Raw genomic sequence first — 24,327 nt, forward strand, 5'->3', positions numbered from 1 at the left:
CTCTACGGTCCGTCATCACCCGATCCCCCATAGGGGAGAGCGGCGCTCTGACAGGTCTGTCTCTGCACAGTGTGCAGCGATGGACCTGTCATCTTCCTGCTCAGCGGGGATCGGCGGAGCGATTGCTCGGATGATCACGGGGCGGATCATCACTGATCCTCCCCATGTGAAAGAGGCCTAAACAAGGTGGGCTAAATTGATTAATTGAAAAATCAGTAAATTAGTGGATACTCGTTACACATGGCAACTCGGCTCTGATTAAATCCACATCACATTTGCTGAGACCCATGTCTCACACTATGTTGCCACTTTGATGCAATTTTAAACAATAGAGACCAAATCGCTGCTAAAGTGTGTACATTTGATGGTTTTTATATAGCTGCTGATGACATTTCTATACATCTAAAAACATGGATAGGAAGTAAAAACATCAAAAGACAAAAAGAAAAGAACAAAACCGAACACATGCATTAACATATGTATATAGTTTCACTATTGCTAAAGGAAAAAGTATGCTTATGAACAAAAACATCTGCAAAAATTGGCATCAACGCCAAAAGATTAAATACATGAATATGTATCATTGAATGCAGTATTCCATATATCAAAAAAAACTTGTTTTGTTTTGTTTTTTTTTGTGTTAAAGCTTAGAGAAAATCCTTCCAGCAAAAAAAGATATAGAACACTTATTGGCCCCATATATATATATTTTTTAGGTTTCAACATGCTAGTTTAAATAGTTGCATAAGGGGGAAGACATGTATATATGCAAACAGGAAAAAAAAAAGAAGAAAATTACAGGCTTAGTGAAGAGAGAAAAGACATGCAAAAAGGCAGCAAAAATTGAACATCATAGTTGTTGTTTTTCTCTCTCTCTCTCTCTCTCTCAATTAAAAAATGCCAAAAATCGTCCGATATATCGGTCGACCTCTACATAAAAGCAATGGATGCTTTCATTTATAGACATGGATGTTCATTATGGGGAAAACAATCTTTGTAGTCTTGTGGATTCATTTTGTTTTTTTTTTTTCTTATTTCACAGCCGGTGTCATTCCTCCAGATGCCATTATACACTTTGATGTCCTCTTGTTAGATATTTGGAATCCTGAGGACAAAGTCAAAACAGAGACTTACTACAAACCAGAAAATTGCTCTCGTACAGTACAAGTCTCTGATTTCATTCGTTACCATTACAATGGGACATTATTGGACGGGACACTTTTTGATTCTAGGTATGTATTTTTGAATATACATGTGACCTGTCTTTTCAGCCCCAAATCCAATCGTTGTCAAAAGTATATAGACTTCACCTCTGTAATATCTCTAAAATTCGCCCCTTTTAAACTAATGAAACTACTAAGCTACTCATTCACTCCCTTGCTATCTCTCGCCTCTTGACTATTGCAACTCCCTTCTCATAGGCCTACCTCTCCATAGGCTATCCCCTCTTCAGTCTATCATGAATGCTGCTGCTGCCAGACTCATCTACCTTACCAACTGCTCAGTGTCTGCAACCCCTCTCCACCAAACCACATAATCCCTACACTGGCCTCTGATTGCCCAGTCAATTAAATTCAAAATACTAACAACATACAAAGCCAATAATAACTTTGCCCCGAGCTACATCACCAGTCTCCAAATATCACCCAAACCGTCCTCTCTGCTCCTCTTAAGACCTCCTACTCTCAAGCTCCCTTGTCTCCTCCTCCCATACTCATCTCCAGACCTCTCCCATCCCCTGGAACTCTCTACCTCAGTCTGTCTAGCTATCTCCTACTCTGGCTGCCTTTAGGCATTCTCTGAAAACTCAGGGAAGCCGATCACGCCTCCAACTAATTTTTCATCACTTTCATCAGCTCATCCCCCACAGTTATAACCTTTTGTACCACTTGACCCACCATATTAGATTGTAAGTGCCTATGAGCTGGGCCCTCTTAACCCTCTTGTATTTAATTGTATTGTGACTGTACTGTCTCCCTTTTTATACTGTAAAGCGCTGCATAAACTGTTGGCGCTATATAAATCCTGTATAATAATATTAATCATAAACTATAGGAAAAAATTATAAACCATCCCCGCACAACAGTGCACTAACAGATACCTGGGTGGCTGCTGCTCATTTCATGTAAAAAGTCACATTAGGCAAATGTTGGTAAATAAGAGCTGCACCGACCCAATTTTAACCCCTTATAACATGTAAACTAAAAATCGCAAAGTCATACACAGTGCTATACAATCTCATACAAAGTGTAAGTGCAATAAAAGTGCCAACGTTCTTATAAATCTTCTTAAATAAATAAAGTGCAATAATCTGTGCTACTCCAACCCCAATCTTGTTTCACTCTGTGGCAATTGCCACACACAGCAAGATTGTGATTTATCGATTTTTGACCTACCTCAGTGTAAGGTCAGAGGGAGCAGAGGGAATGTGATCACTTTTAAAAAAAGGGAAAAAAAGGTATTTATAATGTTTTTTTTAATTTTTTATATCTATACACAAATGTTTGCCTTTTATTTTTGTTTTAAACTACAATCACTTTAAGAAGATTTACAGCACTTTGGCACTTTTATTGCACTTTATATGAGATCGTACAGCACTGTGTATGATTTTGTGATTTTTAGATTACATGTTATAAGGTGTTAACATTGGGTTGGCACAGCTTTTATTTACTAACATTTACATCAAAATTAAACAGCACTTCTAAATGTGCAAATAAAACAGACATTTATGAGAAAGCTTACACATATACAAAATACTATTCCAATACAGTGAGAAATCACAAAAAGTCTCCACAAATAATACAGTCCTTGTATATTATTAATCTCTGTTTTCACCAGCTCTGCTGGTGTGTATATTACAACTCCTTGTGTGTGATATAAAGGCTTTCTTTATAAGTGTTGAACCCAGTACTTCACACTCCACCGCCATCTGGAAAGAAACTCATCAAAAATGTTACTCCTCTTCTCACAAAAAGTGTAAAGCGTTTTAGTGGTATGGTATTTACAGAACTAAAATGTAGGTCTCTTATGCCCAAGTACTTTAGGTTATAAGTACACTCCCTGATGTGGTTCACAAAAACATAAAAAAGTATGCCTATAACGTAATTCTGTTTATTAAGAAGCCTCAGTAAAACTGCAGTATAAAACTCACATTATAAATGTGCAGACAGGACCAGTCTCCACAGTTAACCCTTGAAATGCTGGTTTACTAAAACAAACGGGCCATCATATGTACTATGTGCATAGATCACAGTGCCATACACATGCCGTATGGATACATCTATTAACCTGTATTATTAGACATTGTGTTCCTTGCACATGATATTACATTGTATAACATTAAAATACAGTACATCCTCTCATCTGTCCCCACTTCTGCGGGACCTCCCCGTGGCAAGGTACGTCAGAAGTCTGGCTCCCTCCTCTTCCCCCCCCCGCCGGGCCAGTAAGAGAGCGCAGCGCGCTTCGCACAGTAGTGACCTGGCCATGAAGCAGCTGAAGAAAAAATCAGCTGTGGTGCCGACATTGCTGGACTCCAGGACAGGTAAGTGTCCTAATATTAAAAGTCAGCAGCTACAGTATGTGTAGCTGCTGGCTTTTAATATTTGGAGGGGGCAGAGCTCAAAAAACAACTTATAAGTGTTACTGGAATACAAATAAACTAAAAATAAAAATTAAAAACGACTGAAGTTGTACTAATCATTCCAGACTAACTGTACTGCTTGAATGATTCGTACAACTCCAGTTGTACTAATTAGGCCGCCTTTGGGGACATACAAATAAGAATAGATATCTGCAGGCCAGGAAAAGCTGGGAGCAAAGCTATTAGATTTGGACATTTTCATTTGATGGCCTATTGTTCTCTTTTTGGTTTTAATAAAATGTCACAGATCTCTCTGCTATTTATGCCTCAAGATACTGGCATGAACGCTGTAATTTCTGGGCTAGACAGTGTGATCTTTTGGAGGTTGGATTGCTTCCTAATTTCCCATTGCCATCTAAAGTCTATGATGAATCCATTTCAGATATGTAATGGCACCTGCCATGGCTGCCCACATGGCCAACGTTCTCTAGGACAACCCAAACATAAAAGGCATCCAATTAACAGACCAGTATTGTAAAATATCCATTAATGCTGCTGACCTCTTACTGTATGTTACCTCCCTACATATTTCCCTATCTATCATTATGGAGATTGAGAAGATTGTCATAATGCCCATTCTTTCGAAACTACCATATATCTTTAACCCTGTCCCTGTTTCACCACTTTCAGGTATCATACCTCAAAGTTATACTATGATATACATAGTTTTATTTGGTGCCATAAACTTTTTAGAGCTGATTAGACTTTATATAAACAAAAAGGTGGATTAGGTAAAATATACCTCTGTATCTTCATGCTGCCTTGTTGATCAGGATCCTGGATTGGATGCTGGATTGTATACACATTACAGTCACACATTTCAGTCCCATTGAGATTTGCTAAGAATTATGTAGGGCAGGGCAATAAATCAATACAAATCAGATTTATTATTTACTTAGCACCTCACATTACATAGTTGTTGGTGAATCAAAAGGAAATTTTACAGAGATTGTATAATTTGATTGCAGTATGTATGGCTAGCTTGAAGGTTCCTGCTAAAGGACCAATTTTACTAAACATCTTGGCCTTAATAGATATCCCCTGGCCATTCACTTTTAGGAAAATAATTAACTGACACTGTTGATTCCCATCTGAGGTGAGCCAGCACCAGGGGTGTCTTAAGCAGGCTATATCCTGATCAAAATACAGCCGGGTTCAACAGGGACTGGCTGAATTTCAGTCAGTATGTGGCCATCCTTACTCGACAGACGGTGACCATTTGATCAACATCTGCTGAAGGGACATGTTGGAAATGTATTCTCAATATGGGACTGCAGCAGATCATTGTATTTTAAGAAATGTGGGTGCTTCTGTCAATACACAATGTCCTGGCTGGGGGGATTCCTCCATTCACCTCGGTTATGTGGCTGGAGAAACCTGTACCAAATGAAATAGAAAAGAAATAATAACAGCATATGGCCAGCATAAGGCTAGGCTCACACTGGTGCAATGCCAGATATCGCATGTGACTCGCACCGCATGCCTGTGCACATCATATGAAGTAGGACCGTTATTTTTGTCCACACTGGAATCGGATCTCATGGGTGTTATGACCCATGCGATCCAATACCATCTGATTCCACTGTTCGCACTGCGTTTTGCGAACCGATTTGGGGGTGTCATTAACTTTATAAGGGTTCTCACAGAGCAGTGTGAACTGCCTGTGATTCAGATGCGTTGTGGGAACCCACACAGGAATCACTGTGATTCCCGCATTGCACCAGTGTGAACCCAGCCTAAAACAGCTATATTCTTCCCTTCTATTTAGATCTCAGTATACATGATCAAGTAATCTGAATGTGTGTGTTTGCATTGGGAACTTTTGTACAGAAGATTGTTTGGTGGTCAGTTCACATCTAATAGTTGTAGGTATAAATTGTCCCTACAATGCATACTGTATATAAGAATACCTGCCACAAGAGAAATAATGTTTGTTTAAAAGTATATATGGTTGAGGCAAACTAAAAGTGTTTACCAAGAATAACGTATAAATCAGTTTTGCTATATGTTACAGATTGTATATGACAGAGTTGTTCTTTGTTTTCATCCAGCCATAACCATGATAAAAAATGTAGCGCATATGGATCAAATGTGAAAAGACACAAAGGGTACTCATAAATGGTGTCACCATCAGTACAATGAATGGCTCATGAGTCTCTAGACATAAGGTGAATAAGTGAAGTCCATCAAGTGAATCAATGCATAGTTAAAATGTCCCACTGGTTAAAGATGGATAAACATGGAAAGCAGCTGATGTTCTAACATGCGGTCACAGCACCGGTCTCTGCCAGACCGGACGGCGCATCCCTGTGCTTCCTCTCATCTACCTAAGGCACTACAATGACAAAGCCTCTGCTTTCCCTCTTATGGATACCTGATGCTACCTTTTTTTGAGAGGCTCCAGGCTGTGGCCGACTGCTGTTTCCAATTCAATTCAGATACTCTATACCCATGATCAAATTGCGATTTGATCCATATGCGCTACATTTTTGATCATGTCTATATCGTTGTTGTCTACTGTATGTAGCTGCTTTTTCTTTGTTGCTTATTTTTGATAGCGCAGTGTTTATTTTTATTATTTGTATTTATCCAGCCATAACCGCATGAAGACATATGACACCTACATAGGAATTGGTTGGCTGATCCCTGGAATGGATACTGGTCTTCTTGGAATGTGCGTTGGTGAAAGACGGAAAATCACAGTCCCCCCGTTCCTAGCATATGGAGAAGAAGGTGATGGTAAGTTTACAATTTGTTTAAACTCAGTCTCATAAAAAATGCAATTTGTAAGGTGTCCTGGGCTGCTGGACTCCATGCATCCAGTGCCCGATGAAAGCACACATAGGACTGAGCTAGTGGAAACCTCTGAAGAGTGGAGTGCTTTGCCCTGAGCTGAATGTGAGACAAGCAGGTCAGAAGTTTACTCAGCACTGACAGGCTCCCAGTCCTGCTCAAGTGTGAAGCCTCCCGAATACTGTAACTTAAAGCGCTATTGATCTGCTTTTATGTAAGTGCAATTTTTTTCCAAATTCTGTTTATTGAATTTCATAGTCTTGGTACAAAGAAAAAGAAAAAAAAAAAACACCCATGCAGGGGCCAACACAAGTGCAGATCACAATTGTCTGCCGAAACAAGTAAACAAAAACAGAAGAACCTAATAAACAGTAACACAGATCACTGCTCCTAGTATGTGTGGCTCACATAACAGAAGTGTGATTCACTCAGCCTTTATAAAAGGAGAATCAACAGAAATCGTGCGCCTTGGGCAGAGACCAATTTAGGCCTCAAAGGAACTTTCTCCATCTCCCCTATTTGCATGCGGCGTAAAAGACACTTTGCTCAGAAAAGTGAAGCATAAGTGCAATTTTATTTATTAAATAATTTTATTGCGGAGAGCACTATGGAGTTTCTTTTATATATTTCTGAGCCTTATGTGGAATGATCCTGGAAGTCTCAGTATGCTCATTACTACTGGAGGAGTGATATCCCTATCCTGGCTTGAAAAGGGATATGTGCATAAGACCTTTCCTTCAAAGGTCAATATCATAAGGTGAGAGCGTGCCAACAGGGGTCAATTTTTGAATATTTTGTTTGGAGTATGTCACTAATATTTTTCATATGGACACATTAATGGTATACTGTTCATGTGCACATTTTTATTTGAATGTGACGTTTGCACAATAGTGGCATTTATTTATTTTAGTGCAGCATTTTTTATTCATATTTCAGATGTTTTTCTTTGCACAAGGGTTTACACTTTATGCTTGCAGCTCATACGTTTAGTATGTGCGAAGTACCACTTATTAATAATCAGCCAATATGTTGGAATGTATAATAGGATGTCCATTCAGGATCTCAGTATAAATATGGTACAAGTTACAAATGGATTAATTAGAATCAGTATCAATTATGAAAGCTAAATAGTGAAATACATACAGTATATGGAGGGTGTTTTAACTGTAATAAGATTTGTATAATATATATCTTGTATATATATATATATATCTATTTAGTCCTGAAATTTACACGGCACTGCCGTACAGCACAGCCCTGTCTGACAGGACAGGGGATGTTTATTTTTCTCTGCTGTAGTTAAAGGATAAGTTCACCTTTTTATTACATGTTACACCCATACTCAGGGTGTAACATGTAACATGTTACAATTGCACCGGCCTTTGCACTCCCCCGAGTCCCTGTTTTGACAGAAGTATCTTCTGCCCCCTGCTCACTGCCACTATTTGAAGAAAACGTGGTTGTGTGGGGGCCCGCCCCACCACGTCATCCATTCACAGTGTTTTCAATGAACTACCATGGCGCTGTTGAACGCTCTAGTAGTTCATTCTCTCTTCCTGTCAGTTTGTTTCAGACAACCCATACGAGGTATGAGCAGACAGATACACTGACAAGTCTGCAGAAGTCCTGCATGGCACCCACAATCTGCTGATACTTTGCATTGCTGCTATAAAATTTGCAATTGTTTTCAACAAAGCACTCAATATAAACTTGTGGTGGTAGCACAGTAGCTAAGTGGTTAGCACCTCCACCTGGCAGCACTGAGGTCATTCATTCAAATCCCAACCATGGCACTACCCGCGTGGAGTTAGCATGTTCTCCCTGTGCCTGCATGAATTTCCTGCCATACTCCAAAGACATTATGGTAAGTTAATTGGCTCCTGACTAAATTGGCCCTATAATGTGTAGGTATGAATGTGAGTTAGGGACCTTAGATTGTAAACTTCTTGAGAGCAGAGACCGATATGAATGTACAATATATATGTAAAGCGCTGTGTAAATTGTTGGCACTATATAAGTACTTGTAATAAATAAATAAATACATGATATACAGTACATATAGGTGCTGCCATTGTCCCAGGTCAGTGAGCCTCTAATTGGTGAAACTTATGGCTAAGCATGAAACCCTGGGAACTAGTAGCTGCCTGGAACTTTTTAATGTTAATTATGGCAAGAAGTTCTTTTGGGTGGTATTTAGATATTTAGATATTCTATTACAGACCACAGTGAGGTTGGTTTTTAGTGCAATGCATGTTTTAATGTGTTAATGACAAATTTCAGTAGTAGGCTAATGCCCAGTACACAAGATAAAAATATATCGTCTTTTTTTTTTTTTTTGCATGCGAGTCTCATATCAAAAACCAATAGGTAATTAAAGTTAAGAAAATTCTCATACCACAGAATACAACTTCGGAAGCGATGTATTGTAATGTATTCTTTCGTTTCCGAGCATGCGTGGTCTTGGTCACATGATTTTTTTTCCGTACAAATACTATACTAATTACACGAAAATCACTTGTTCTGTTATCATATGAGAGAAAATTTTATGTTTGTCCCTTCGGATAATTTCACATAAACTGTCATGATCGGCTCTCAATGATCAGATTATCAGACGATTGCTCTGAAAGCGTCATTTTTCATCCAATTTTCTGATTGTCTGTAATAGACTTAATGCTCATTAAAGTGTCATTAAACCCAGACAATGAAAACGTTCCTGGAGTGGTTTATTTCATTATTCTGTGTCGATTTCTTTGTTCCACGAGATCAACAATGTCCAGTAATAGGCTCTTGAGTACTTGATGAAGGGCACAGAAGTATTTTATTTCACAGCAAAGTACATTTTAATCCATTAGTGGATGGCTGGATTTTGACCCGGAGGATGTTCGATATTTAATTTATAATCATTTGACCACTGGACACATTTTTTGGGCACTTTTTATGGTATATAGTTTTCATTTATTTATTTCACAACCATTGTGGACATTTTTGTGGACATTTATGTGGATTCACACTTACACTTACCGGACACTTTATTAGGTATACCTTGCTAGTACTGGGTTGGACCCCCTTTTACCTTCAGAACTGTCTTAATTCTTCGTGGCATAGATTTAACAAGGTTGTTGGAAACATTCCTCAGAGATTTTGGTCCATATTGACATGATAGCATCACGCAGTTGCTGCAGATTTGTCAGCTGCACATCCATGATGCGAATCTCCCGTTCTACCACATCCCAAAGGTGCTATATTGGATTGATTTCCGGTGACTGTGGAGGAAATTGTCATGTTCAAGAAACCAGTTTAAGATGATTTGAGCTTTGTGACATGGTGCATTATCCTGCTGGAAGGAGCCCTCAGAGGATGGCTACACTGTAGTCATAAAGGGATGGACATGGTCAGCAACAATACTCAGGTAGGCCGTGGCATTTAAACAATGTTCAGTTGGTACTAAGGGGCCCAAAATGTGCCAAGAAAATATCTCCCACACCATTACACTACCACCAGCAGCCTGAACCATTGATACAAAGCAGGATGGATCCATGCTTTCATATTGTTTATGCCAAATTCTGACCCTACCATCTGAATGTCACAGCTGAAATCAAGATTCACCAGACCAGGCAACGTTTTTTTAATCCTCTATTGTCCAATTTTGATGAGCCTGTGCAAATTGTAGCCTCAGTTTCCTGTTCTTACCTGACAGGAGTGGCACCCGGTGTGGTCTTCTGCTGCTGTAGCCCATCTGCTTCAAGGTTTGATGTGTTGTACATTCAGAGAAGGTATTCTGCATACCTTGGTTGTAACGAGTGGTGATTTGAGTTACTGTTTTATTTCTATCAGCTCAAACCAGTCTTCCCATTTTGCTCTGACATCAACATGGCATTTTCATCCTCACAACTCCCGCTCACTGGATATTTTCTCTTTTCAGACCATTCTCTGTAAACCCTAGAGATGGTTGTGCATGAAAATCCCAGTAGATTTCAGTTTTTGAAATTCTCAGACCAGCCCGTCTGGCACTAACAACCTTGCCATGTTGAAAGTCACTTAAATCCCCTTTCTTCCCCATTCTGATGCTTGGTGTGAACTTCAGCAAGTCATCTTCACCACGTCTTAACCACTTGCCGACCGCTGCATGCCGATGTACGTCCAAACTTTGGCGGCGGATACTGTTGTTATTGCAGCAGCTAGCTGCCATAACCCCGGTATCCCCGTTTCCGTGCGGCGGTCGGCTTTAAGATAAAAGTGGTCCCTGTGGCGGATTTGCTGCAAGATCACTTTCATCGGTGGCGGGAGAGGCCCCCCTCCCCCGCCGCGATCTGGTGCCCTCCGCTGCTTACCAGAGATGTCGGTAGCGGCGGAGGCGATCGCGTCCTTCTCCCTTGTGTGCCTGGAGACGAGTGAGGCTAAGATGGCGCCCACTCGTCTCCATGACAATGCTGGGCGGAAGCGACGTCAAAACGTCACTTCCGTCCACGCCTCTTAAAGGCACATTTTTTTCAATGTCAATTTTTTTAAATCACTTTTTTTTTTTTTTTTTATTGCATTTTAGTGTAAATATGAGATCTGAGGTCTTTTTGACCCCAGATCTCATATTTAAGAGGACCTGTCATGCTTTTTTCTATTACAAGGGATGTTTACATTCCTTGTAATAGGAATAAAAGTGATACAATTTTTTTTCAAAACAGTGTAAAAATAAATAAAATCATGTAAAATAAATAATAAAAAGGAAAAAAATGTTTTTTTTTAAATCCCCCGTCCCGATGAGCTCGCGCGCAGAAGCGAACGCATACGTGAGTAGCTCCCGCATATGAAAACGGTGGTCAAACCACACATGTGAGGTATTGCATGATCGGTAGAGTGAGAGCAATAATTCTAGCCCTAGACCTTCTCTGTAACGCAAAACATGCAACCTGTAGAATTTTTTAAACGTCGCCTATGGAGATTTTTGAGGGTAAAAGTTTGACACCATTCCACGAGCGGGCGCAATTTTGAAGCGTGACATGTTGGGTATCAATTTACTTGGTGTAACATTATATTTCACAATATAAAAAAAAATGGGCTAACTTTACTGTTTTCTTAGTGAAGTGAATTTTTTCCAAAAAAAGTGCGCTTATAAGACTGTTGCGCAAATATAGTGCAAAAAAAAAGTATTGCATTGACTGCCATTTTATTCTCTAGGGTGTTAAAAAAAAAAACCATATATAATGTTTGGGGGTTCTATGTAATTTTCTAGCAAAAAAACCTGTTTTAAACATGTAAACACCTAAAATCCAAAACAAGGCTGGTCCTTAAGTGGTTAAATGCCTAAATGCATTGAGTTGCTGCCATGTGATTGGCTGATTAGCAATTAGTGTTACCAAGCAATTGAACAGGAGTACCTAATAAAGTGGCCGGTGAGTGTATATAACATATTAATGGTTTATTATGTAGCACTGGGATATTTGTAAGTGCAGCTCCTGGCACATATTATTACACTAAACACAAAGTTTTTTATGTTTATAAACTTGTATTTACCAAGAGTCAAGCCTTCTCAATTTCCTGAATTTGATTAAAAAAAATAAAGATTTAGCGCTATGCTTTTTATTTTATATATATATGTATGTGTTATATATATTTTCCTAGGTAAAGATATCCCTGCCCAGGCATCACTTGTGTTTGACGTAGTTTTGCTAGATTTGCACAATCCTAAAGATGGTATCACATCAGAGGTCCTTTATATGCCAGACATCTGTGAGCGGAAGACACAGGCTGGTGATTACATCCGATACCATTATAATGGAACACTGTTAGATGGCACTTTCTTTGACTCCAGGTTTGTAAAATTACTACCCAAGACTGCTAAATATACCACTAAAAGCATTTTCTTTGTTATATCTGTTCAATAAGTGTAAAAAAATACCTGTGGATCCTGACAGAAATCCAGTCAACTCCAAACTGAAACTGCATGTTGCATACTGAGAAGCTGCATCAAAATCTTATAGCTGAACTCCGGGGAAAACAAAAAATGCTTTTGTACATTGGGGCTGTGCCTGCACTGCAAGAGTTAAAAACTAGTTTACCGCTAGGGGATCAGAAAAACACTCTTACTTACCTGATCCCGGCCCCCACAGGATCCTTCTGCGCTTCTAGACTGTTCCCCACAGCCTCTTCTCCCCTGCGTTCTGGTGATCTTAGATCCTCTGATGTTATCAAATACAATGCAGGGCTGTGGGCATGAGGAGACCAAGAGAGAGTCCACTGCTGGAGTCTAGGGAAGCGCTGGCTGCCAGTGAGCTGGGATTAGGTAAGTAAAAGGTAAAAAGGGCTCTTTCCCATCCCCTAGACCTGAACTATTATTTAACCCTTGCAGTGCAAGAGCAGTCCCATTGCAAGGGAGAATGTTTGTTTTTTTTCTGCAGATATGCTATAAATATTGCTATAAGTTCTTCCAGGTTCTTCCAGAGTTCTGTAGTCTTAACACACATCTTGTCCTAAGGTGACAATGCTGCTTCTTCCTAGATACAGTACACTGGGTGAGCTGTCTGTCTAAATGGAAGGTACCATGTTAATTATAATAATTAACTGTTTCACAAAACAAGAATGTGTCATTTAACTTTAAACTTAGCACAGCAAGTTTTTTTTTCTAGTATTTAGCTTGTATTTTCAGGTTGGAGTGAGCTTTCACATATAACTTTGCTACAAAAAACTTTTAAAGCGTATATCAACCCAAAACCAAAAAAAAAAAATTAATTTAATTGAATTTATTACTATTTATTATTGCAGCAAACATATCTTTAAATGTGTTGCTGCATTTGTATCCCTTAGTTTTAATTATACTTTTCCTTTAGTTCTGTACAGTAAAGACTAGTAACACAACCCATAGGAGGAAGCTGTGGTCAATAGAGCTGATAACCACAATCATTTTGTAGAATAAAGCTGGCCATACACCTATAGATTATCTGCAGATTTTCTATGGTTAGATAGAAAATGTGCAACAGATCTCTCCATGTTCGCTAAACTGTGTGGATGGAGGAATCTCCCACTTTTTCCATCTAACCATAGGAAATCTGCAGATAATCTATAGGTGTATGGCCAGCCTAACACTCTTGTTTTAGGCATACTGAATGGACATTTCTAGCACTGATTTTACTACTATTATTATTGGGGCTGAAACAACTAATCGATTATGAAATTAATTGATTACTATTTTCATAATCGATTAATCGGCCAGTAACGTAATGGGGTTAAAAAAAACTAAAATGAGTCCTTTATAGTACAAAAAGAGCAAATAATCGCTACTGTAACTATTTCTTTCACAGTTCTAAAGTAAAAAAATGAACCCCTTACAGTAGTGATTATTTCCTTTTTTGTACTATAAAGGGCTAATTTTAGTTTTTTTAACCCCGTTATGTTAATAAACGTCTTAGACCTGGTTCACATCTATGTGTTTTTTGGTGCTTTTTGCAGAAATGCACTACAGTTCATTTACATGGTTTCCTATGGGACACGTTCACATCTATGCTTTTTTCAGCCGCGGCGTATTTGTAAAGGGTCAGGGACTTTTTATTCAATGCAAAACTATGCTTTTTTGGTTCAATATACTTCACTGGAGAAGCTGCAGAAAAGCATGTAATGCGTTTTTGCAGCAATTTTTTTTTTTTTAATCTGCCCAACAACAAATTGGCCAAAATAAATGCAAAAATGCAAATCGCAGCAAAATCACGTGCACAAAATCAAAACGCACAGCAAAAAGCACTGCAGAAACAGATTAAAAGCAAACTGCATAGGTGTGTACCGAGCCTTATGCTGGCCACACGGATACATTTTCAGATGAGAATATTCAGACGAAAAATCTTTGTACATTCGCCGAATGAAAGAATGCTGTTTGAAATTTTCACTTGTTTTTAAAATAATTGTAATTTCTGAACGAAAACCACATACACTGTCTGAAAATTCCTTTGACCAAGAAGTTTTCTATTTCCAAATTTTCCTGTCACTGTGGTTGAAAATGAACGTCGATTTGACCCCACTAATGATTAGAAAATCGAACGATCTTAAAATGACATTTTTTTTTGAAGGAAGACATTGTTTGTTTTTTAAATAAAAAAATGTAATCTGAGTCCAATGATATTTGCCAGATTCACCCTTTAATAGTATATACAGTATATCTCTCCTCTAATACTTTATACAGTAAATCTCTTCTAATAGTATATACAGTATATCTCCTATAATAGTATATACAGTATATCTCCTCTAACAGTATATACAGTATATCTCCTCTAACAGTATATACAGTATATCTCTTCTAATAGTATATACAGTATATCTCTTCTAATAGTATATACAGTATATCTTCTCTAATAGTATATACAGTATATCTCTTCTAATAGTACAACATATACAGTATATCTTTTCTAATAGTATATACAGTATATCTCTTCTAATAGTATATACAGTATATCTCCCCTAATAGCATATACAGTATATCTCTTCTAATAGCATATACAGTATGTCTCTTCTAATAGTATATACAGTATATCTCCTCTAACAGTATATACAGTATATCTCTTCTAATAGTATATACAGTACAGTATATCTCTTCTAACATTATATACAGTATATCTCTCCTAATAGTATATACAGTATATCTCTTCTAATAGTATATACAGTACAGTATATCTCTTCTAACATTATATACAGTATATCTCTCCTAATAGTATATACAGTATATCTCTTCTAATAGTATATACAAGATATCTCCTCTAATAGTATATACAGGATATGTCTTCTAATAGTAGATACATTATATCTCCTCTAATATTATATACAGTATATATCTTCTGTCTGTTATTCTCAAAGTGGATTAGATATTTTGCTCCCTAACCATATATTTGGTTATTTATATTTACCACTGTATAGAGATATTTAAGAATAAATTGCCTTTTTTTAAACTTTACATATTAACTAAATTATACACCACACTTTTTTTTAAGGTTATTAACCGATTAATCAAAACAATAATCGGCCAACTAATCGATTATGAAAACAATTGTTAGTTACAGCCCTAATTATTATTATTATACAGGATCTATAATAATAGCACCAAGTTTGTGCAGCACTTTACAAAATAAAGGCAAACAGTAAAGTTAATATACAGTACAAGAGGATTAGAAGGGCTTTGCCTGTGAGAACTTACAATCTAAAATGGGGAGGGGGGGCAAACGATACAAAAAAAATAATAATTGTGAGGGATGAGCTAATTGAGAATGTAAAATTCAGTTTATTAGATGGTGGAGGGATAGGCTTCTCCGAGTAGACGAGCTTTCAGGGATTGCCTAAACAATGAAAAATGTGATTGTCTTGGAAAATCCAGATAATTCTTCTCCTGAGATCACTCATCAGGGGGGTCTGTACAGTTTGCGATATAAAATTTCCTGTTCATCTCATATGTTTGAGCACCTTAGATATGCAAGTTGTGTATCCATGTAACCTTTCAGTGTTGACAAATCTCTTTTCTGATTGCAGTTATTCTAGAAATCGCACTTATGACACATACATTGGGAAGGGTTATGTGATTTCTGGCATGGATGAAGGTTTGCTGGGCCTGTGTGTTGGAGAAAGACGACGGGTAACAATTCCACCCCATCTTGCTTATGGTGAAGAGGGTAGAGGTAGGTGGCATTTTGTCTGTTCTCAGGCATCTACTGTACATTAACACATAAATATTGTATAAGGCACCATTTCAAATGGGGTCATTAGCGATTATGTGGGGGAGACCCAGCAGGGGTTGGCAGAGATCTGCTGCAGGTGGCAGACTCTTTGAAAGCACTAAGAGGCTGGCAGCTTCTGTGGCCTCAGGACCTGTGAATGATCGGTCCTGGGACTGCCACCTGCAGCCAATCTCTGAGAACCCCTGGTATGTCTCCCGCATGTAATAGCTAGCAGCATTATTCAGTGTGGATGGGGTCTAATTTCCTTCAATAGACAGCAGAACTAAACAATTTTTGGTGTCCTGTCATGTAATCAGAACAAAGTGCTTAACTGCAAGCCCTTGTGCAGTTTTTAGCTTTGTACTTAGCAAGTAATGTGAACCCACGCATTCTGCAAAATCATAGTCATCATGTGACCAAACTGCTTGCTATTCTTACTTAGCATCTCGTTTATATGCATAAGAAAAAGACTGGCTGATTTGAGCTTTGAATAGTTTAGGGCCAGTTAACACCAGAATGTGGTCAATTAGGTCAATTCAGGATGGAAGTGTATTTTTTTACATAACATAATTTAACTTTTAAAAGCCTTTGTTTCTGAATAGTCTTTGTTTTTCCCAGGAATTATTTTTATTGCAACCAATGTGATTTTATTTCCTTATCATTTTAATAGACACGTTAAAGAACCTCAAAATTGTACTGTAATTGTTATCATCATACAAACATAAGCAATTTAAACTGAGAATATGGTGAAAATGCACAAACATAGGGGTGTATGTGGTCCCAGAGGTTGGATATTGAAGATCAAGCTGGACTTTTAGTTATAAAAGTAGTAAGTTATTAGTTGCCAACATCCCCACACCTACAAATGTAAAGAAACTCTCACAATGGGACTATATATATATATATATATATATATATATATATATATATATATTTATATATTCACTGGCCACTTTATTATGTACGCCTTGCTAGTACCTGGTTGGACCTCCATTTGCCTTCAGAACTGCCTTAATTCTGGCATAGATTCAGCAAAGTGTGGGAAACATTCTTTGGAGATTTTGGTCTATATTGACATGATAGCATCATGCAGTTGCTGCAGATTTGTCGACTACACATCCATGATGCAAATCTCCCATTCCACCACATCCCAAAGGTGCTCTATTGGATTGAGATCTGGTGACTGTGGAGGCCATTGGAGTACAGTGACCTCATTCTCATTGGTCAAGAAACCAGTTTGAGATGATATGAGCTATGTGACATGGTGCATTATCCTGCTGGAAGTAGCCATCTGAAGATGGGTACACTGTAGTCATGAAGGGATGGACATGGTCAGCAACAATACTCAGATAGGCCGTGGCATTTAAACGATGCTCAATTGGTACTAAGGGGCCCAAAGTGTGCCAAGAAAATATGCCCCACACCATTACACCACCAGCCTGAACTGTTGATGCAAAGCAGGATGGATCCATGCTTTCATGTTGTTTAAGCCAAATTCTGACCCTACCATCTGAATGTCGCAGCTGAAATCGAGATTTATCAGACCAGGCAACATTTTTCCAATCTTATATGGTCCAATTTTGGTGAGCCTATGCGAGTTGGAGCCTCAGTTTCCTGTTCTTAGCTGACAAGAGTGGCACCAGTGTGGTCTTCTGCTGCTGTAGCTCATCTACTTCAAGGTTGGATGTGTTGCGCGTTCAGGGATGGTATTCTGCATACCTTGGTTGTAACGAGTGGTTATTTGAGTTACTCTTGTCTTTCTATCATCTGGAACCAATCTGCCCATTCTCCTCTGACATCAACAAGGCATTTTCATCCACACAAATCCCACTCACTGGATATTTTCTCTGTGGTCATTAAGTCGAAAGACCCCAGGCTCACCCACAAACTTAGTCACCAAATTCATTTTGGCTTTCAGGATGTTCAGGGATGTTGTCTGCTCAGCCTCCCCCAACAGGAGGGAAGAGCTGGACCTATATCTCCATTCAGTCACAGACCTAGGGTACAAGTATGGAGGGCATGCCTTTGATGACTACCATAGGCAGCCACCAAGCTCAGCCAGTTCCAGATCAAGACAGACTGGAGCGTTTCTGACACAGAGCTATTCTGCGCCATTTCGCAGGCCTCCGCTCACTGCTGTACACCATTTGCCAGTCCACTACCCACATGGCGAATTGGTGCTCTGAAGCAACTGTGAGGCCCCTGGTCAATCACGACCAGCAGATAGACTAGGATGACCTATATTTTCTCTGGTAGGAGCTCCCATTTGCATCAATTTTATTCAAGGCAGATGCTTCCATAGCCAGTGCAGGCTACCAGTCTGGAGAGTCAGCCCTATTGGGCTTGTCAAGGGCAAGTTCAGTAATAAAATCCACTTAGTGTATGACTTGTCTGCACCTCATTCTTCTCACATCCTCAACCTGAACTCCCTGATTCCCTCCGAGGAGTTTTCACTCAAGTATGCCTCAGTTGACTTGGCCATCCAAACCATCATTGGTATAGGTCCCGGTGCCTGGCTATCCAAAGCAGATATATCTGATGCGTTCAAGCTCCTCCCTATCGAACCGTCCTTCTGGTGGTGGCACGATATTAAGTGGAGGGAGTCCTACTACTTTGCCACCAAGTTGACCTTCGGGTCCAAGAGCAGCCCGTGGCTGTTCAACATTTTTGCTCAGGCCCTCACATGGATTCTGTCTCACCAGGCCTGCTGTCACTCGGTCATCCACTACTTTGACGACTTCCTGCTTATTGCGAAACCAGGCACACCCCTGGCAGATCTAGACAAGTTAGGAATAGTTTTTAACAACCTCAACGTGCCCATAGCCAAGCACAAAGTAGAAGGACCGGCACATTCCATTACCTTTTTAGGTGTCACTCTCGACACACAAGCTATGCAAACTAGCCTGCCTCTTGACAAACTAGCTTGTATCAGGGCAACTATCCACAACTTCACCCAGTCACAACTGTGCACCTGGAGGCAGTTGCAGTTCTTACTAGGGATGATGAACCTTGCGATGAGGATTATTCCTCAAGGACGGTCCTTCATATCACGGCTTTTAGTCTTTCTCACACCAGTACAAGACCCAGACCGAATTCTCAAACTAGATCAAGCAGCAGTAGCAGACTTGGCTATGTGGGACGAGTTCCTCATCAGCTGGAACGGCATTTCAATGTTCATTCTGGCAGTGTCAGACGAGTCACCACAGGTGGTCACCGATGCCGCAGCCCCCACCAGCTTCGTGGCCATATTTGGCTGCCACTGGTTCGCTGTATCCTTGCCCCCGGAGATTCTCTTAATCCCTGGTTTTACCCAGTCCTCATCTCTCTTCGAGCTATATCCCATTATCGCAGCTGCCCAGGTCTGGGGCCACACTTGGACAAAACTGGCAGTGCTTTTTACCACGGACAATCAAACCACGGCCGACATCATTAACAAAGGTAGATCCAAGTCACTCTCCATCATGTCCTTCCTGCGCAGGCTCGTACAGCTGTCACTCCATCACCAGGCGAATACAATATCGCTGCTGATGCGCTCTCCCGTTTCAACCTTACCTTGTTTTTCCAGCAGGAGCCTGGAGCCGACCCAACGACTACTCCTGTCCCACCCTGGTCGTTGCTGACGATGGATTAAAATTGCACCTCGCCAACGCAACCCAGCTCATCAACCAATCTTTGGCACGCAACACACTGAAGGCCTATCGCATTGCTTGGAACACTTACCGCAAGTTTTTGGCCTCTTCCCCAGGAGCAGTGATAGGCAACGTTAGACACGTCCTAGCCTTCATATCATATTGACATACCCAGCTAGCCCTTGCTCACAACACCATCAGGCTATACCTAGCCAGCATCCAGCATTTTCTATCGTTACAGGACCCAGTAAATCATCAGTATTCTCGGCCCACGCAGTCAAGTCACTCCTACGAGGCATACAGAAGCACCAACCTGTAGCCAGTGGCAGACGCCTACCTATCACGAGTGCAATCTTCGGGGAGATGTCTGAAATCCTCACTTGTTCTCCCTTTGGGGCTTTGCCCAGCCTAGTTATCCGAGCAGCCATCTACCTGGCATTATACGATTTTCTACGATCTAGTCAATTTACCGTCAGCAGCTCCGGCAGTCAGACACTGCTCCGACGCCACCTGACTCCCTTTCTGAACCATTACACCCGTCATCTCACAGTCAGCAAAACGCAACAAACCGGCCCAGGGGTTGACATCAACCTTTTCAGACTAACAACGCCTGGTGCCCAGTGACGGTCCTTGACCGACTACTGTACCCAGCCTGAAGCTAGCCCATTGCTACCCTTTCTAACCAACCCCCTCAGTGGCAGTCAGTTTGTCAAGCATGTCAGGATCCTCCTAAGCAACTTGGCCTTCAACCCCAGTCAGTTCTCTGGACATTCCTCCCGGATTGGAGCAGCCTCAGCTGCCTTCCAACATTGAGTACCAGACCACGTGATCAAGAAACTAGGCCAATGGAAGTCCGCTTGCTTTGCCACCTATATCCCAAATCCTCAGGAAGAAACGGCTCAATAACCACAAGAAATCAATAAAGAGTTATTTCGCTCTCTGAGTCTTTTACTCCCTTTTCTTGGCATACCAACCAGACCACCAAGGCACGCTGCAGGTCTATTTATGTTGTAAGTCTTGTCGCGTGTTTATGTGATTCACATCTCTCTTGGTCATAGGGCCACGACCATAATTAAGAAAGCCAGTATGGTGGCCTGAATTTATGGGAGGAGCCCAGGGGGTATTTAAGCAGCCCATTCGCCCATACTCATTGTCTGTTTCAGTGCACGATACCCTCGCGCCCTTCCCTTTTTTCAGGGCACTTCTCAACACATCTTTCTTCACAAACTAGCCATTACTTATATTCTGTATGCTCCCTTTTCTTGGCATACCGACCAGACCACCAAGACACACTTCAGATCTATTTATGTTGTAAGTCTTGTTGCCTGTTTATGTGATTCACATCTCTCTCGGTCATCAGGGCCACAACCATAAGTAAATATATATATATATTGGGGTAGTGTGGTACCCCACCAGTGTATGGGTCCAGGATTCTCAACCAGGCAGGTTGAGGGGCTCCAGTGTATTTTCTTGTTTGGGAGGAAACTGGTTTTTCAGTTTCCTCATTATTTAGTAAAGTCCACTTTGGGACCTGGAGCCCGGGGATTTCTTAGAGATCCGGGTGGGATGAAATCCCAAGTCCTGGGTCCGGGTTTTGAGACTCACTGGCACACTGATTGTTCAGGTGTGTGTGGGCCTGATAGTAGAGTCAGGACCATGGTTCTGGGCTCTACCCTCCCGAGGAGTCCAGGCTTGCAAGGGAGAACCCAGAGAGTGTAGGTGTGCACTGGAGTAGCCAGAAAGTGCAGGCTGCACTGTGAAAGCCAGAGACCCAAATCTGAGGTCGCTGACAGTAGTCAGGAGAGCTCCGTGTGGGAGCCTAAGCAGTGGTGCGTCTGCTGCTGGAGAAACCTTTGTGTGGACTGTTCTCGCTAGCGGGTGCTACACTTTAACTAAACAACCCCCAATATTGCAATATACATTTATATATATATATATATATATATATATATATATATATATATATATATATATACGGTGTGTGTGTGTATATATATATATATATATATATATATATATATATATATATAAAACATCCCAGGAAGGCTATCTTAACATATCAGAATGCAAAAGTATGCTGGTGAAAACCCAATGCGTTTCGAAATATCATTTATTTTCCTTCTTTAGGGGTTTATATCATGTGGGAGCATACATTCTATGATGAAAACAGTTCATTAGATTTAACAACATAATTATATCCATTTCAACATGTCATACATGTGGATAGTACAAGATATTACCTACTTATACTTCACAAAGCCACAGCATGATAGTCATAGATTAAAAGCAGATAAAAGTCAAGTTAAACAATTCTTGTCCTCAAACTTTCCACCAGGGGTCAGTAGCGCAGAGCCAACAAATCTGTGAGCTACTGGGGTCGCCCAGAGAAATCACTAATTAACAATATAAATAAAGGCTTGAAGAAAATTGCTCAAAATCTATATATATGTAGGAGGCTAATTTACAATCCCCTAATACAGGGGATTCAGAGGTTTCAAATATAAAGACTGCCAGCGGGAAATGTATCCAAACAGTGCTGGAAATATGAATTAGCAGGCCCACCGGACCCCTGGTGGTAACTTTGAGGACAAGAATTGTTACTCTGACATTTATCTGTTTTTAATCTATGGCTATCATGCTGTGGCTTTGTGAAATACAAGTAGGTAATACCTTGTACTATCCACATTTATGACATGTTATCACTTCCCTGGATGTATACAGTATATATATTCTTTTGTACTAATAAAGATAAGGATTGAAAACATTTTTTTTATACATTGTGGTGTAAAACACTATATTTTCCTCTGTTTGTTGCCATTAAAGTTCCATTATGAAGAAGCTGGACTTTTAGCCCAGGTTCACACCGGTGGGGCTTTGAAATTGCGCTACTTCAGAGCTATTTCAAAGCTGCTCATCAGTGCGATTTGCATTGCCAATTTCATTGCAGCTTGCGACTTCATTTAACAGAAGTCTATGCAAGTAGCAATGAAATCGATGAAAAGTAGTGTAGTAACCTTTTTCATAATTACTGCAACATGAGTCCTGGCGATGGAGTGCGACTTGTCATGCGATTTGAAACTGGATATGAGGATATGAGGGATGAGGATATGATATTGCAATTTTTCATCATGTACTTTGTTTGAATCCCCTGGGTTTGTTATAGAACCTCAAAATATAATTGTTATCATCACTTTAAGACTGGCATGTTACACCAACTTCCTGTCCTTTCCCATTTTTCAGTTTTCAGTGCTGCAACACTGAACAAATGTACTGTACTCTATATTCATTTTTTGAGACAGATAAAAAGTAAATTAAAGTTTTACCTTTTTAAAAAAAATAATTGCACATCATTTTGCAAGTAAAAAAATATGTATTTATGATATTGTTACACTGCAACCTGTAGAACTTTGCACCAGTAATCAGAAGATTGCAGGTGCAATTCCAGGCTCCTGCAGAGTTTTATTATAGCGGCCTGCCCATACCTCCTATACAGCCAGACAGTTACTGAACTGCAGGAAGAATCACTGAACTACAAGAGCGCTCACCAGCGCCTTCACAGTTAATTGAGAACTACAAATCATCTACCACAGTTTCAGATGGGACTTGTAGTTCATTCACTCACAAAATCTGTGAATAAATGGCTTGGCTGCGTGGTGGCGGAACCCTGCACTGCTGTGCTGTTTTCAAATTGTGCCCACTTGGGGGGGGGGCTGCTGCTTTAATAACATGTTACAGGTTACATCTTGAATGCGGGTTTAACCTGTAACATGTTACTAAAGGTGAACTTATTCTTTAGGGGGTCCACATAAAAAGAACCCTGTTCATCCTCGCCAGACATGATATATGTGTGCTGTAGGTGGTGCTGCGGTAAAGGGTCCCATATGCCCTATGTATCCAACTGAGAAGTAAATACTAGCACTCATTCTTGGGCTTGTAAGGGGACCTTAGCATTTAAAAGTCACCCAGTGAAACCAAGTGCTAGTCTTCCGTTATCATTGGAGGAAAGTTGAAAGGTTGAAATTGCATTGGGTGCAATAGCTAGAAGTCAAGGATAAAGCCAAAACACTTTAAAGTGGTTGTAAACCTCTGACATAACAAATGAAAAAAGCATATCCTTCTAAAGTGTGTACTGGCCTCCATTTCAAAGAACCGAGTGTTATTTCTGTCTGCAGTCATATCTGCATTAGATATTACTTCTGACAGACTTTGTGGACTCCCAAGAGATTGAGGGGTTTAGGGTAACAGGCTTCCAGCACACAGCCTATGATTGACAGCCTCAGCTGTGCATGTCCCCCTATTAAATTGTGATCTCTCTTGTCTGAGCTGTGCGATGTGTGACATCAGATCCATGCCCCCAGCCTCTGGAAGCTCAGAAAAGCTGTGTAAATTCTGGACTTTAAATGGATGTAGAGGAGAGAAGGCTGCAGATAAACAGGTAAAATGTATGCAGGAGGGTTCGTTTATCTCTATGTATCACCTGAGGCCAATCATTTCACTGGGTATATGTAAGGGTCTACAACAATTTTAACCACCCTCTATCCAAAGCAATCCCATATTTATTGGTGATCAGTGGTACTTT

General features: G+C 40.0%; 1 protein-coding gene across 1 annotated transcript in view; it reads left to right on the forward strand.

Annotated features, from left to right (window-relative positions):
- The window catches only part of FKBP9 (FKBP prolyl isomerase 9), a 59,547-nt gene that overhangs the window by 20,081 nt on the left and 15,139 nt on the right, over positions 1-24,327 (forward strand). The window contains exons 3-6 of the mRNA XM_073630468.1: positions 1,043-1,232; positions 6,237-6,382; positions 12,053-12,242; positions 15,935-16,080. Of these exons, the coding sequence (XP_073486569.1) occupies positions 1,043-1,232; positions 6,237-6,382; positions 12,053-12,242; positions 15,935-16,080 (672 nt within the window). The remainder of the gene's footprint in view (positions 1-1,042; positions 1,233-6,236; positions 6,383-12,052; positions 12,243-15,934; positions 16,081-24,327) is intronic.

This window comes from Aquarana catesbeiana, linkage group LG05 (genome assembly GCF_042186555.1).
Source record: "Aquarana catesbeiana isolate 2022-GZ linkage group LG05, ASM4218655v1, whole genome shotgun sequence".
Classification (NCBI taxonomy): domain Eukaryota; kingdom Metazoa; phylum Chordata; class Amphibia; order Anura; family Ranidae; genus Aquarana; species Aquarana catesbeiana.